Raw genomic sequence first — 14,289 nt, 5'->3', positions numbered from 1 at the left:
ATGCATTTCTTCCCAGTTAAAGCAAGCTTAAACTTGGGTCGCTGTTGCTGTTTCACACAGTAATCATAATTATGATCTTATTTTCAATTCATTTTAATTTAACACCTTTTCCCATAAAATATTTTTAGACAAACATATAAAGGTTTTTACACAGAGAAAGTGCTTGCAGTAAATATATGAAGCACTTATGGGCTTAAAAGTCTACTGTCACCAAGAGTCTATTCTGCCATGTGTCAGTGCACAACCATATATCTGACTGTGCAACATAGTGTGACCAAGGTTGATTTGACAATAATGGAATGTTTTTTCACAAACCTGCCTTCTGCAATCTGCTTAAGATCAGAAATCTTTTATATCAATGAATCTGGTTGCCATAACAACACATTTGCTGTTACTTACTGTCCTCACCTCGGTACAGGCAGTTAGGGTTATTTTCAAGTTAGTTGGAGACATTTTCAAACAAACGTTTTAACATGGTTCAGCTTTTAATAGGACTTCCAATTTTTCAAACAACAGATACAAATTTGAAGTTTTTACATGTACATGTATTCATCACCTTCAGAAGGTGAGGGGGAAGGAAGAAACATGACAAAATGGTTTAAGGAAATAACACCTGGGAGGAAGGTGCAGAATAAAGTACAATTTAGCAGCAAATCTGTGAGACTAATACAGCAGAACCGCAATCTCAGCAGATAGCCCTTCCCCCTATCTCTCTCTCTCTCTCTCTCTCTCTCTCTCTCTCTCTTTCTATCTCTCTTCTCCTTGGCTGTGTGGGATGAGTAGGAGTATGTGTGTTTAAAGGGATAGAGAGCAACAGGGGGAAGTGTAGATATGAGACTTACTGGCAGGAAAAAGCTCGGGGGTTTGAAACAGTGGCTGCTGAGCTGCATGGCTCTCTTGCCCAAAAGTAATGTTTAATTCTATGAAGTCTTTTGTTCTAGAAGAGGGTTTCTTTAAAATTCATGGCTGTTGGTGACTGGGGCAATCATTGTGAAATGCTGGTTACTAAAGTACTATTTGTGTTGTGTGTTGTGAACTTAAAATGCCTCATGCAGTTTTTTTTTTATTATTCATTTAAGTATCAGTACAATGATATACTACTGTAAAGAATAGCTGCCTGTTTCTAAACATAATAACAAAAACTAAAAACAATATGTGTCATGCAACAGTCATCATGACTTACATTCAGATGTATGAGTATCATGTATCTGTCAGACACTGATTCTTTGATTGCACCCAAGTGTTTTGACAAAGCCTTCATTTTCATTTATCAATGAGTTTCAATACAGGCAGTTAAGGTGAAGGTTGTTCTGATCACAAAGAAAATTATCCTTCAGGAACACCTCTCCATATACCATACAGATTCATCACAGTTGTATAATGCCTGTGAACATGCATTTGACATACAATCTGTCTACATTATATTAGAATGATCTATGTATGGCATACACATATGTGCTGGAGGAGTGACGCATATTTGAAAATAAATGTGTATAAGTGTGTGTTTGAGGGAGACACAGTGACAGATGGTGCTTTCATGCAAAGACATACCACCACCAACCTGTGCAGGAAGAATAAGTGAATGGCCTCTTTGGATGTTCTATATATTCAGGTGTGATATAAATGGGAAATGGAGCCTCTCTCAGGCTTGAGGGAAAGTGATTACTTTTTTCGGTATATTGGCCATTGGGTAAGCACGAAAGGAAGACAAGATATCAATCAAGGAGCATCCCTCCATTCTCATGACTTTCAGCTTCTCGTGAATCTTTGAAGATGTGATCATAAGTTAAACATGAGGGAGAACGTTTAGGATTCTGATGAATCAAGCCACCTATTGTTTGTTCTTTTTCAGACATTTCACTGTGAAATACAAATGCAAAAGACTGAATGGAGTCCATTCATTTCATTTATCTTAAATAAACCTACTGCATTTTGTGCATCAAAAAGCTATGAAGATAATTTAAATCACGGTTTGCATTTCGCAACGGCTTTATATCAATGCAACTGAATCTTTCATATCTACGCACCTGTGCATGGTATCTTTATAAATAAGATTAACATTATCAATATGAAAAAGAAGGTGTGCTTGTGCTGTGACCCTTAGCAGTAAACAAACACGTTTATGCACGACTAGCTGACCTCATTTCATTCATTACGCCACACTGACAATGTGAAATGAATTGCTTACGTGATTTCTCCGTTTCTCACAAAGAAATTTAATATGTCACATGACTTATTTATCAGTGCTGGTAGTGTCAAGTTTTGGATTTATTTATGAACAAAGATTTATACAGATACACAGTGTTTCTTTATTTTTGCATATGCTTTCTTTTAAATGATGGTTGAAATGAGAGATTATTGAAAATATATATAATTTTACATCTTGTACTTTATAGAGTTCCTTTTGACAGAAATACAATACAATAAACATATCTATGTCTTCAGAGGTGTATAAAGACCTTACATAATGAAGCGTTATGTTTTTATTACCTAAGAATGAGCTATTTCTATGTACCGCAGGTCCCCTTATGGCATTTGTTGTTTCTACAGTAGCCAAACTCCTTCGGCAAAGAAGCAAAAACGTGATGACATCTAAGTCCTGTGTCAGCTGCCATTGTGCTTCGAAAGGAAGGAGTGGAGTGAGCCATTGGTTGCAATTCACAAATCCAACCACTAGATGCTGCTAAATGTTATACACCTGGCCTCTCATTTTGTAAAAAAAAAATGCCTGCACAGGCACTGGGATTTTTAGCACATTATGTTTAAAGAGTCATGATTATTGATGGCAGGTTACCCTCATGTGTTACACTCCACTCACTTTTAACCATCATTAGATCTCCAAGAGCTATTACGTTCCACTAGAAGAGACCCTTGGCAAACATTTCCAAGCAGCTTCATCAACAATGTCTTTTCCCTTCCAATTCTTCACCTTAACCTACTGACAGGCTGATGCTATAAAGTCTACCCAACCTGTTTAATCCCTGCACTCAAGCCTGCTCTGCACACCTTAAACTTGTTGTTTATTTATACATAACACCAATCACACAAAAAAGGCCTATGATAAAGACCTTTTAAATATGCTTCACGACTCTGTTTCTATTGGTACACAATATCAAGCTGAAATGAACCACGTTACATTCTATTCTTCATTGAAAGGTCCTTAATTTCTCATTTCTCATTGAATTGCTTTTGTTGTTTCTAACCTTTTTTCTACAGCTTTTAACTATCTTTTGTGTATTGTAAATGAAGTGTCCTTGAACACAATTTAAATTAACTGGATGCAAGTGTGTTTATAAAAGCAGTATTTCACATAGATATTCATCTTGAATCTTTAAATGGAGAAGAAATATTGCCTGAATATTGAATCTTAATGTATACATTTTGCTTGTTCAACTATCAGGAGTCCTCTTTCATTCCATGTTCAACCGAAAATAACTATCAGCTTCCTTAGTGAAGAAAGGTGAGCATAAATTTACATTAAGTGCTTTTTTGAAGGTTGTTTTGTATAAGACTCGGGTCTCTTGAGAGTGCCTACAGTGGACTACAGTAAGCAGCGCAAATTTTTTACAAAACTGGTTTTATTCTGTTCATATCATTTTTACCATATTATCAAAACATTTGCTCACACTAAATATTTTATCTTTTATTTAGTATTGATTATCTTGCCCCTCAGCTATTTTTAAGCAAGAAATCTAATTGTTCCATTTAATGTGGACAATTCTAAGTGGTTATTTTATTTCCTCTAGGTTATACACAAAAATTCAGTAAAAAATGTGTTACAGACTAATTAAAGGTGAGGCAAATATAATATGATTTCTCTGATAATTACTGCTTAAATGACTGGTGATAATTGAAAGTTAATGAGTCATTAGAGGACTAAGTTTAAAGCTCAGAATAAGGCATTTCCCCAGGTGTTCTTCAGCCCTCTGGCTTGAGGCCTGTCCTCTAAAGTTTGAAAAATTAGATTAGTGCTTCCCCAAGGTCATATAGTTAATAGATTCAAGCCGAGACATCAATCTACATGGCTTACTGAAAAAAATAAGAACGGACAATGTCATTTTGAAGATGGATGGGGAAAAAAGACATTCATTTTATTCTCACAGTTCTGGCTATGTGGCATGTCAGGGACATCATGTACATTGTCTCTCCCCGTAAAAGTGGATGAAATGTCAGGTAGAAAATAGATGATTCCACACTCAAATAACTTCACAAATGCATATTTAACTGCATATGAGCGTGCCGGCATGGCTTAATAGAGAGAGAGCATAAGTAGAAGAGAGAATACAAATGATTTTGGCAAGTGATGTTGTTCTGTTTTGTGTTATTAGTTCAGACTATGGTGCTTATCACTCAGATAATCTTAAATAAACACATCATCATGGGACTATATACAAGGACTAAACCATTTGTTTGCAAAAACGCTCTAATGTAAAGTAAAAAAATGGCTGAAGATGTATTTCAAAGGATGAAAGAGAAAGTTGTTTTGTGGAAGCAGGTGGTTGGAGAATTTTGCACCTCTTGGCCTCGGTACAGCTGGATATTTATTTGTTGGAATCGCCCTCTCTCACTTTCACACACACAAGCACATGACATGAGTGTATACACATGCCAACTCTCAGTTCTGTGAAATAAATGAAACACCTCCTTGACTAAGACGAGAGTATGTTGGAGAGGACCACAGCCGTCTTTCTCACAGCCAGATCTATGTGCTCTTTCCATCTCACGCCATTGTATTGAAGTCAGTTCCTGTGAGTCATGCGGCATTCTCAGAGTAAAAATTGACCTGAGCTGATGAGTATCCCTTCATCCTGTTTTATTTCCATGCCTGCTTTCATTCCCCAGAGCATCAGGTGTAACTGGTAGTCTAATCACAGGCTGTGAAAGTACATGAAATGGACATGGTGACAATGATGACACATTCTGATAATGATAAATGTTTTTAAAAGAGGGGATAGTTTTCATAAGAAATATCCTCCTGTACATAAAGTTTGAAAGGTAGTGGGTTGATAGGGCTAATGTGAAAATTGTTATTTTTCTGTTTTATTGTTATTTTAAAGCAAATAATATTTTAGGGAGGTGTTCAGTTGTATACATGCGGCAAGATGACAAATTTAACTTGCAATTTCGCTCATTCTCACATTTGATAATTAGAAATGTTAATAAGAGCTGCCAGAGCTTTGATTAATGTCGCAGGACCCTTGTTGGTTTGTGCGCATCTTGAAAAACTCTCTGTGTCAACAGTCACATGTGTGGCTACAGGGCTAATGAACCTGAGATGCTTTCATGAGGGATTGTATTTTTAATCACTGCACTGTTTAGTGTCTCTTCTTCACATCTGGACTGCCTCTCCATCAGTTAAATACTTTAAAGTCGGATTCAGGGACTAAAGGATAATTAGTGCAGTTGAGCTCGGGGATTAATCAATTAAGAAAGTCTTATTTACATATTCATGAATTGTGTTAGCAAGTTAATTGAAAATGAGTAAGCAATGTAGACTCTTATGATATGTGTTGAGTCTACCAGCAAAATGTTTTTCACTATAAGAATGAATCTGCTAATGGGGCTATGGTGTCATATACAGTTTAGCAACTGCAAATTCATATTATGTTATTTTAAATACCTCACAGCAAACCTCTTAAAAAACGGATAATCTGTCTCGAACATGTATACAATCTAAGCATTAAACATGATTTGTTTTTTGTTGTTTTAACTGTTTTTCTAAAAGGCTAAATTCAGTCAGCAGAGGAAGGAGGATTGACAGTGTGAAGTGAGCGCCACCTCTGCTAATACGGGCACTATGCAAAAGTTAAAAAAAACAACCACACCTCTTTACTAAAAGCTACACCTGTTAAGAAAACAAAGCATACATTTTGTGCAATTACTGCCTGTCATTTGAGTTTGTGACCAAACATTTTGCTGTGTTAACAAGTTGTTTATTTCTGCATGATATAATTAATTCAAATAGAAGTTTAATGTGTTTCATAAAGTACAAGCTGATTTTATAATGCTTAAATTTTTTGCATTTTGTGTTAAGGTCAATAAAAGACATATTTATCATTGAGGATTTCTTTTTAAAAAGTTTAAAAATCTCGTCTCGTTGTCTTGAACCCAGTCTCATGTCTCTTCTCGTGAGATGAGTGTCTCGTCACACCCCTCTTAAATTGTGGTTACAATGGCTTAACTTTAGCGGCCATTTTATTTGTTTTAATTAAAAGTTTATTTTTATAAGGGAACTCTGTAGTACCTGGAAACTTAGTAAGCTAGTCAGCCCTTAATTTTAAATGAATCCTTAATTATTAACTTAGCTTCATTTTGACACAATTGCCTTTTCATTGATGTTGTGGCACAAAAACAACAGACAACATACATTATAAATCACTTATAGCATGATGTTGTTGTTGGAGCTCTGTTGTTGGGCCCTCTCTCTGTTCCCCATTCTCTCTGACCAGCACGTGACCGAGTCCAGTGAATCCGTGGAGAGGCCGGAGTGACGGACGACCAAGGAGAGGCTGAATGGAGGGAGAAGGCCAACTGAGCCGACAGGATGGAGCGACAAGGTGCATCAGAAGGAGCAGAGTCCAGAGGTGAAGGAGGCTCGCCGACCGACCCAGGCGGATATGGAGGGAAGAAGGAGCCCGGTCGAGCCAGTGGAGGACCGGACGACGATGGAGACGAGGGAGAATGTGGCTGAGGGGACACCTCGGGGTCGATGGGCTGAGGTGGAGTCTGGGGCTCAGAGGCAAGAGGCGACGAGGAGGACCCTTCCAGGCACGATGGCGCTGATGACGGACAGCCCGTGAGAGGTCAACAGCACCCACGGTGCCCAGAGAGCGAGCAGAGGCAGCGGAGACAGACCAGACAAAGGAGGAAAAGGGAGGGTGGGCGTGTAATCTTAGCTGGAGTCAATTAAGTGTCAATGAAGTTGTTACTCTTCAGAAATCCTGAGAGTCTTTCGGCCACAATGCTGAAGAAAATCGTACCTTTCACATTCAATAGGCTAATTTGGCGAAACTGGTCAACAGTTCTCCAGACCTTTCGTATCGCATGCTTTTTCGATGCTACAGCCATTCATCTCCAAAGGTACCTTAACTCCCAAGGGGTTTTCTTGTAGAACCTGATACCATTGAGATACCATTGATTCCAGGAGCTGAAGCGTATCTTGCCCGTTTTACTGCACTCTCAACTTCGCCCCATTAAGGGGGCCTTGTGTCCATCTGGTGTTCTGGTAGCTGAATTGGTGGCATGTCCTCTGGAATTGAGATTGGCTCCTGCCTCTGATTGTTGGAATACATTTTCCGTAGGTGATCCTCAAGGTCTGTTATAGGTAATTTAAGGGTCCCAGTTTTCTCCTTGCTAAACTGACAAGTTGTAAGGATCTTTGTAGAAAGCGGTCCTGGTTTGCACCTTCTTCTTATGTTGCTTTCTCAAGCTCTCTGCTCTTCGCAGCGAGGCCATGCGACTTCTAATGTCACCTTTTAGTGCCTCTAGGGCTTTCATTTTCTCTTTTGTGGCCTTCTTCCACTGTTTCCTCATGCTCCTCCTTTGACTCACAAGTCTGTCAATTACTTTTTGTCTAATGGATTTATGTGACCTTGGGTTCTTGCTTTTCACTCCAAATCTTTCCACCCCGTTGTTGTAGATGATCTCCCCAATCTTCTCCAGATTTTTTCAACATCTCTTTTTGGTTTGATAAAAGCTAAGACGAGATCCGAGTCAATGGTTGCCCATTCTTTGTTGCAGGATTTAGGTCAAAGCATCTGAGGTCTTCTTCTATCCATTTTCATTTCTACTGCTTGCTGCGGGTGGGTAGTCTCCGGATTGCTGATTGCTGGTAAGTTTATGCTTGGGCTTCATCTGGGGTTCTGATATCCTGTGGGCTGTTGTGCTTGTCCCAACACTGGGTTTCACACGACTGATTTGCCCTACCTATTGTGAAGTATTGGTCAATGCGAGGTCCCTCACTAAGATCTCTCAGGCACTTCTTCCTGCCCTAATGAATTTTAAGACCTTTCTCTGATGTTACCTTTGTCCAGCCACAAACCATCTCCCTAGTTCTGGTCCTGTTGTTCCAAGGTCTGCTGTACTTACCTCCTGGTTCTTTATCATTCCTATGTCTGTTACCATGTGATCCGTCCATGAGTCATCACACCATTAGGTATGTTCGACTTCTTAAAAATGCTCCTCTTGATCAGCAAATGTCTGAAATCAGAGTACCTCGAGAACGTTTTGAAAGCACCTGGAGATTTGCTCTCGCGGCACTCTGATGTTATACGCCGACCAGTCTACACAACACCTTATGAAAGAGACATAACTAACGTCTAGCTAATAGCGTTGTAGTTTGGTTCATACGTGGTCAAGACATATACATACCGGCATTGCAACTTCTCTGTCAACTTTGACAGCTGTAGTATGGAAAGACTGCTGAGACGGACATGAGGAACTAAACACAGTGCAACCAAAATGCTGATTTAACTTTCAATAAAAGCATGACGTTCACTCTTTTAAACTCCCCGCGGTCTTGGGTAGCTTATCTCGGCTGCGGGCGCGAGAGGCTACCATAGAAACATTGTTTTTCGTTGATTAGTGTCTATGACGCTTGAGCATGGCACTTCATGCATGTATTGGCCAGGACAACCCAAAATATTTATGTATTATGATGTTCTTTTAACGACCAATGTTGGAGTCACGTGTTGCTTGCGAGCCAATGGTTCCAGACCACTGCAGTAGAGCCTAGCAAACCTACTTATTAATGCTCTATGTATCCGTTATACACATTCATTCTCGGCTTGAGTGACAATATTAACTTTAGAATTGGTTGAAGAATTGGTGCAGTGAAATGGGAAAGAGTGTCAAATGAAAACTGCAGCAGTGTGAAGCAGACATCAACCTCTACCTGTCTGAAGATGGTACCGTAGAGCATAATACATATGTACTTATGTACATTAGCAGTATGTGCCGTTTTAATTAATCATGTTTACAGGCTATTCTTTATACCTCTTATGTCTTACAGAAGTTTATTTTATTCATACAGTATACAGTTGTGCACTTGTCCTAGAAAGAGCCGTAATATTTAACTTCTGTCAATTTGGTTGAATTTAATTGCAGTCCGTTTAATTAAGCCACTTTTTAACTAAGGCTGGCAAATTTTTATTAGATTGTCATAAAAATGAAATAACTTCTAATTATCTTTAAAATAATTTGTTATTCTCGTATAAGTAATAAAAATCAATTAAAGTAGTAATTTAGTTATGTCCATGGAGTGCCTGGTATATGCAAACATTTTTTTTCATTTTAATATTCTTGATATAATCATTGATATAATTATGTGAATATATTTAATTAGAATACCTCTCATTTGTTACTTCTAATTTTAGTTCTCTCACTGTTAAAATCCTGTGAGATTAAGAAACAATTACAAACAATTTGATAAAATGGTTTTTTAAGAAAGAACTCCGTATTCCTTGAGGATCTTAGTATGATGGGATTTCTCCATTAATTTTTACCTGCTATTCTGAGCAGTTTAAAACAAATGGCAGTAATATAGGGCTCAAATCTTTTTTTTTATTTTAATACATTATAAACAAACAAACATGTTAACAAATGCTGAGAAACTTAAATTAAATTTCTAATATCTTTAATTAAAAATGTCTTTAATTAGAAAGTCTTTAAGAAACCAACTATACAGCCACTCTGCTGCCATGTAGCAAAGTATATGTGATAGACTTAATATACAAAATCTAATTTACACATTGGATTTGGGAGAGTCTTTTATACAAAGTGACTTACTGTACATTGAACAAATCACAATCTGAGCTGCAGATACATGGTTTGAGGTAGATTCATTACTGCTAGAACAAGGAATGTTTTAGAGTAAAGTATAAATCAATAGTGTGAGCATTTGGTATCGAGAGATTTAAGAGAGAAGAGGGACGTGAAATAATTTAAATTAAAACAAAATAAGCCTTTCCACGTCAAAGTGACGGGCATTTAACGCACATTTTTCCAAAAAAACACTGATTTATGGGCAAAAGGACTGATGTGTTAAACTGTATTTGGGTAAAATGACAAACTTATATATAAATTGGAAACTTACAAGGATAAAAACTAATTGTCATACTTTCATTTATTTCCATAGACGATAATAGGCCCTCCAATTCAAAGGCTTTGTGCAATGGAAACTACTCGGTAAACTCCCAATTAGCAACATCTGTTTAAGGGATGTGAAGGGGTGTATGATTTCAACAATTTAAAAGATATTCTAGAGAAAATATAATGACATTGAAGACCTTGCAATACCGTGAAATGTAGCTCTAATTCTAAAGCATTGAAATTTTAAAGAATAATCAAACAGGAAATTAAACAGGCAAATGGGAATTTTATTATAGTTTTTGAGCAAAGACCACGTATAAAAAATAAATTCCTATTTCTGTTAGGAATATAAATAGAATGCTTATTTCTAATCTTCTTGTCTGACTATACACTTCTGCAATATGTGATAAGCAGTATATGATGTGATAACTAGTCACAACAGCGTGTGACTGGAGTACTGCGACAAATTCACATTTATATATAATGAACACATGCATCTAATCTATCGAACAAACACCTTTGTTCTTGATGCAGGTACTTTGAACAGGGCAGCCATCTAAATCTCTAGAGGTTTGTTGCTTTTTGCATGATGGTATTTTGTTCATATTCAAATCAAGGTTGAGGACCCCATATTATAATGCTGGAAATCTGCAGCATACAATTGAAGACTATAGAGAACAAATGCATATAGAAGGCTGTTCATGCTGATCGAAGAGTATATGAGGATACAGAGTAAAGGCTGTTTATTCATTTGATGTGTTTATCTTCGGTAATCTTAGCTCTGTTGATGCAGGTCTTTTTTTTAGTGCAGAACAGACAAAAACTTGTTTATTACAAATATGCATTATCAGGGCTATTGCAGACGACATAGTAGGCCTACATGAAAAATGAAAGCTGTTTATAAAATTACATTTATCTTGTTAAAAGAATACAATTTATTATTGAGTTAGGGTGCAGAGTCAGATTTTCCCTGGGTTTATCCTAAAATAAATACAATAACTGTAAATTGCTGATGGCCAATGCATTCTTATGTACACACTGCCCTCTTTTGGTTGAACTTGAACCATAAAACAGAACCATGCTACTATTAGCTACGGTATAATATCAATAGATACAAAAGACCAAAACCATTTATAAAATGAAATGGTATGCAGCAGAATCTATTTCTGAAAAAGTTATTTATCTAATAAATCAAATATTACAATAGATAACAAAAAATAAGATATTTCAATTGTTCAAATGGTTAATAAGATTGGAAATAAATTTAAACACACTCCCTGAAAGTCCAAAGACCGGTTCCTATGTTATCAGAAAGATGTTGTCATTGCTGAGCAACACTAGTAGATATGATAAATAAAATACAAAATCCTGTTCACCTTAAATAATTAAGCACAATATACTAATTTAATTAAGGAGCAATGTGGAGATTTTAGTGGCATTTGGTGTTGAGGTTATTCATTATGCAAGGTCTTTATACACCTCCGAAGACATAGTTATCTATTATATTGCATTTCTGTTCATTTATCCTAAAAAAAAAACACTGATCCTTTAATATAAATACTTACATATATACATATATTGTTCATCCCCCAAAAAATGTATGATTAACTGATGACATAATTTTCATTTTTGAGTGAACTATACAATTAACAACTGAATCCTGCATTCATTTATGATGCACTCTCTGGTGTGTTAGGAGGCTTCTCTTGTCTTTAAAAGACTTCTTACACTCCGAGCAGATGTAGGGTCTTTCTCCAGTGTGAATGCGCTCGTGCACTTTGACTTGTGATATCTGTTTGAAGCCCGTTCCACAAATGGCACAGGAATAAGGTTTTTCACCCGTATGTACTCTCTGATGTATCCTGAGCTCTGCAGTCCTGCGGAAGCTCTTTCCACACTCAGAGCAAGAATGAGGTCTTGCTTCATTATGGATATTCTGGTGCATTTTTAGGTCAAATGGCCGCCGAAACCCCTTTCGGCATACCATGCAAGAATAAGGTCTCTCATCGGAGTGAGCACGCTGGTGATTCTTCAGCAAATATAAATGTATGAAGGCCTTTCCACATTCAGGACAGGCATGGCGCTTTTCTTTCCTGTGACACCGCTGATGGTCTTTAAGTTGACAGAAAGCACTAAACGTTTCAATACACTTGCTACAATGGAACGGTTTCTCTGCTGATGGAGGTGGCTCATGCTCTTTAAGTCTCCGACTGTCACTGAATGTCTTTCTGCACACAGAACATCGATAAGGCTTTTCTCCTTTGTGAATGCGCTGATGAGCAATCAAATTCGCATGTCCCTTAAAGCGCTTCTCACACACAGAGCATGTGTAAGGCCTTTCTCCGTTATGAACGCGCCTGTGAACCTTGAGTCCGCCAAGCTGGCAAAACGTCTTTCCACACTCTGTGCACTCGTAAGGTTTTTCACCAGTGTGAGTGCGTACATGAACTTTCAACGCTCCAGATGTAGTAAAGTTCTTCCAGCATTGCGTGCAGACATAAGGTTTCTCTCCAGTGTGAACCCTTTTGTGTGCTTGTAGATCTAAAAAGTTATGGAAGCCTCTCTGACATTCAGAGCATTTGTGTTGTTTTTCGCTTTTATGAAGTTTCCGGTGATTGGACAAGGATCCTGTCTGTGCAAAACGTTTACCACATTCAGAACACTGGTACGGTTTTTCTCCCGTGTGAATACGCAGATGTACTTTGAGTTCAGAGGATGTGAAGAAACGCTTGTCACATTCAGGACAAACATGAGACCTTATACCTGAATGAACAAGTTGATGTCTTTTTAAGTGAACTGATGTTCTGAAGTTTCGTCCACATTTGGAGCAATGGTGGCCTGGCCTGTCTGAACGGATCCCCTTTTTTATCTTCTTTTTTGAGCACCTTCTTTTCTTTTTACCTTCATGCTTTTCTGAGTAGAAATATAAATGAACATTTTCAGTAGAATACAGTAAGCACAACAAAACGTTTAAAATGATAGCCTTCCTTTTTATTTACCTTGCTCTTTTGGTATGTCTGTGGTTCTTGAATCGTGAAAAGATGAATCACATTTGTCTTGAGACAGGTCAGGGGCTTCCGCAACCTCTTTTATCAACTCCACACAACCGTCAAACAGATTTGGGTGACCAGAAGAAGGTGGGCTTAGATTTGAATCCTCTCTCAACGTAATCACTGCATAATATGAAAATATATTTATACAACAACATTAAAAAGCTGTACATTTTAAATTCTGTCACAGGTACAGTCTGAACAACTCACAGTGCTCCTGATGTCTGGATGCGTTTGTAAGTATCTCGATTGCCTCCAGAAGAGAATCCATGTCACGTGTTACTGTCCACCAGCTAACAAAGTACATAAATTGAGTTTTAAGCAGTAGGAATTCTGACCTCAAACATAGGGTCAGAAAATACAGTCGTCGATACAGTATATTTGCACCCTTGATATTTGTAAACATGACCCGAAATTACAAATACAACTTTGTTGGTTTAGAAAGTACAGTAGAGTTACATACACATAACATTCACATACCTAGACCACACTGATGATGTCCGGGCATATAAATTACACCAACAGTCCGCAGACACGACGTACACAACGGTCGTGTTCCCATCGGTTGTAAGAGAAAGTATTTAAGGTAATGTACATTTACTTCCTACTTCCGCATGATGGAGGCTTGTCTGTAAACCTGTTGGATAAGTAACTACTTTTGTTCAGGTGTATTGCCAAACGGGCTTTGCGCATGGTATTCACTTTTTTTATTAGAAATAAGAAAAAGCAGGATTTCTTAATTTGTCGTACTTTAGTATACTATATGGGCTATTTGTTTTAAATTAATTAAAAAAGAAACAGTGCATATATTGAATAATGTTATAAATAGTTCTGGTAATCTCTCGGTGTCTATAAAGCATGGTACTATTTTGTACCCAAGGTGGTGGCGGTAAAAAACGCATGGGTTTAGCAACACAAGATCATTTTTGCACCAACATGCTGCTGACGCTGTTTTGCCAGCAGGGGGCGTTTCATGGCTCCCAAAATGTCCCTTTTTGGAGAAAGTTTTCTTATGCCAAATAAAGTTACGATATTGTTACAATATCGCCTCCACTAACATTTCAAATATTGCAATGAATTATGTGAACATATTATTTTGTCTTAATATGTGTCATATAAAACAAACCAGGCGTATATAAACATTAAAATA

General features: G+C 37.5%; 1 protein-coding gene across 1 annotated transcript; it reads right to left on the bottom strand.

The window, feature by feature from the left end:
• Positions 1-10,340: 10,340 nt before the first annotated feature.
• Positions 10,341-13,815, bottom strand: LOC130424410 (zinc finger protein 664-like). The gene is made up of 4 exons (XM_056750037.1): positions 13,620-13,815; positions 13,350-13,432; positions 13,089-13,262; positions 10,341-13,002 (listed from the first exon to the last, which is right to left on the bottom strand). The coding sequence occupies exons 2-4, from the start codon at positions 13,408-13,410 to the stop codon at positions 11,756-11,758; spliced, it is 1,482 nt and encodes a 493-aa protein (XP_056606015.1). The 5' UTR covers positions 13,411-13,432; positions 13,620-13,815; the 3' UTR covers positions 10,341-11,755.
• Positions 13,816-14,289: the final 474 nt, after the last annotated feature.

This window comes from Triplophysa dalaica, chromosome 1 (assembly GCF_015846415.1).
Source record: "Triplophysa dalaica isolate WHDGS20190420 chromosome 1, ASM1584641v1, whole genome shotgun sequence".
Lineage (NCBI taxonomy): Eukaryota > Metazoa > Chordata > Actinopteri > Cypriniformes > Nemacheilidae > Triplophysa > Triplophysa dalaica.
Note: the sequence above shows the minus strand (reverse complement) of the source record. Positions and strands in the feature narration are given on the sequence as shown.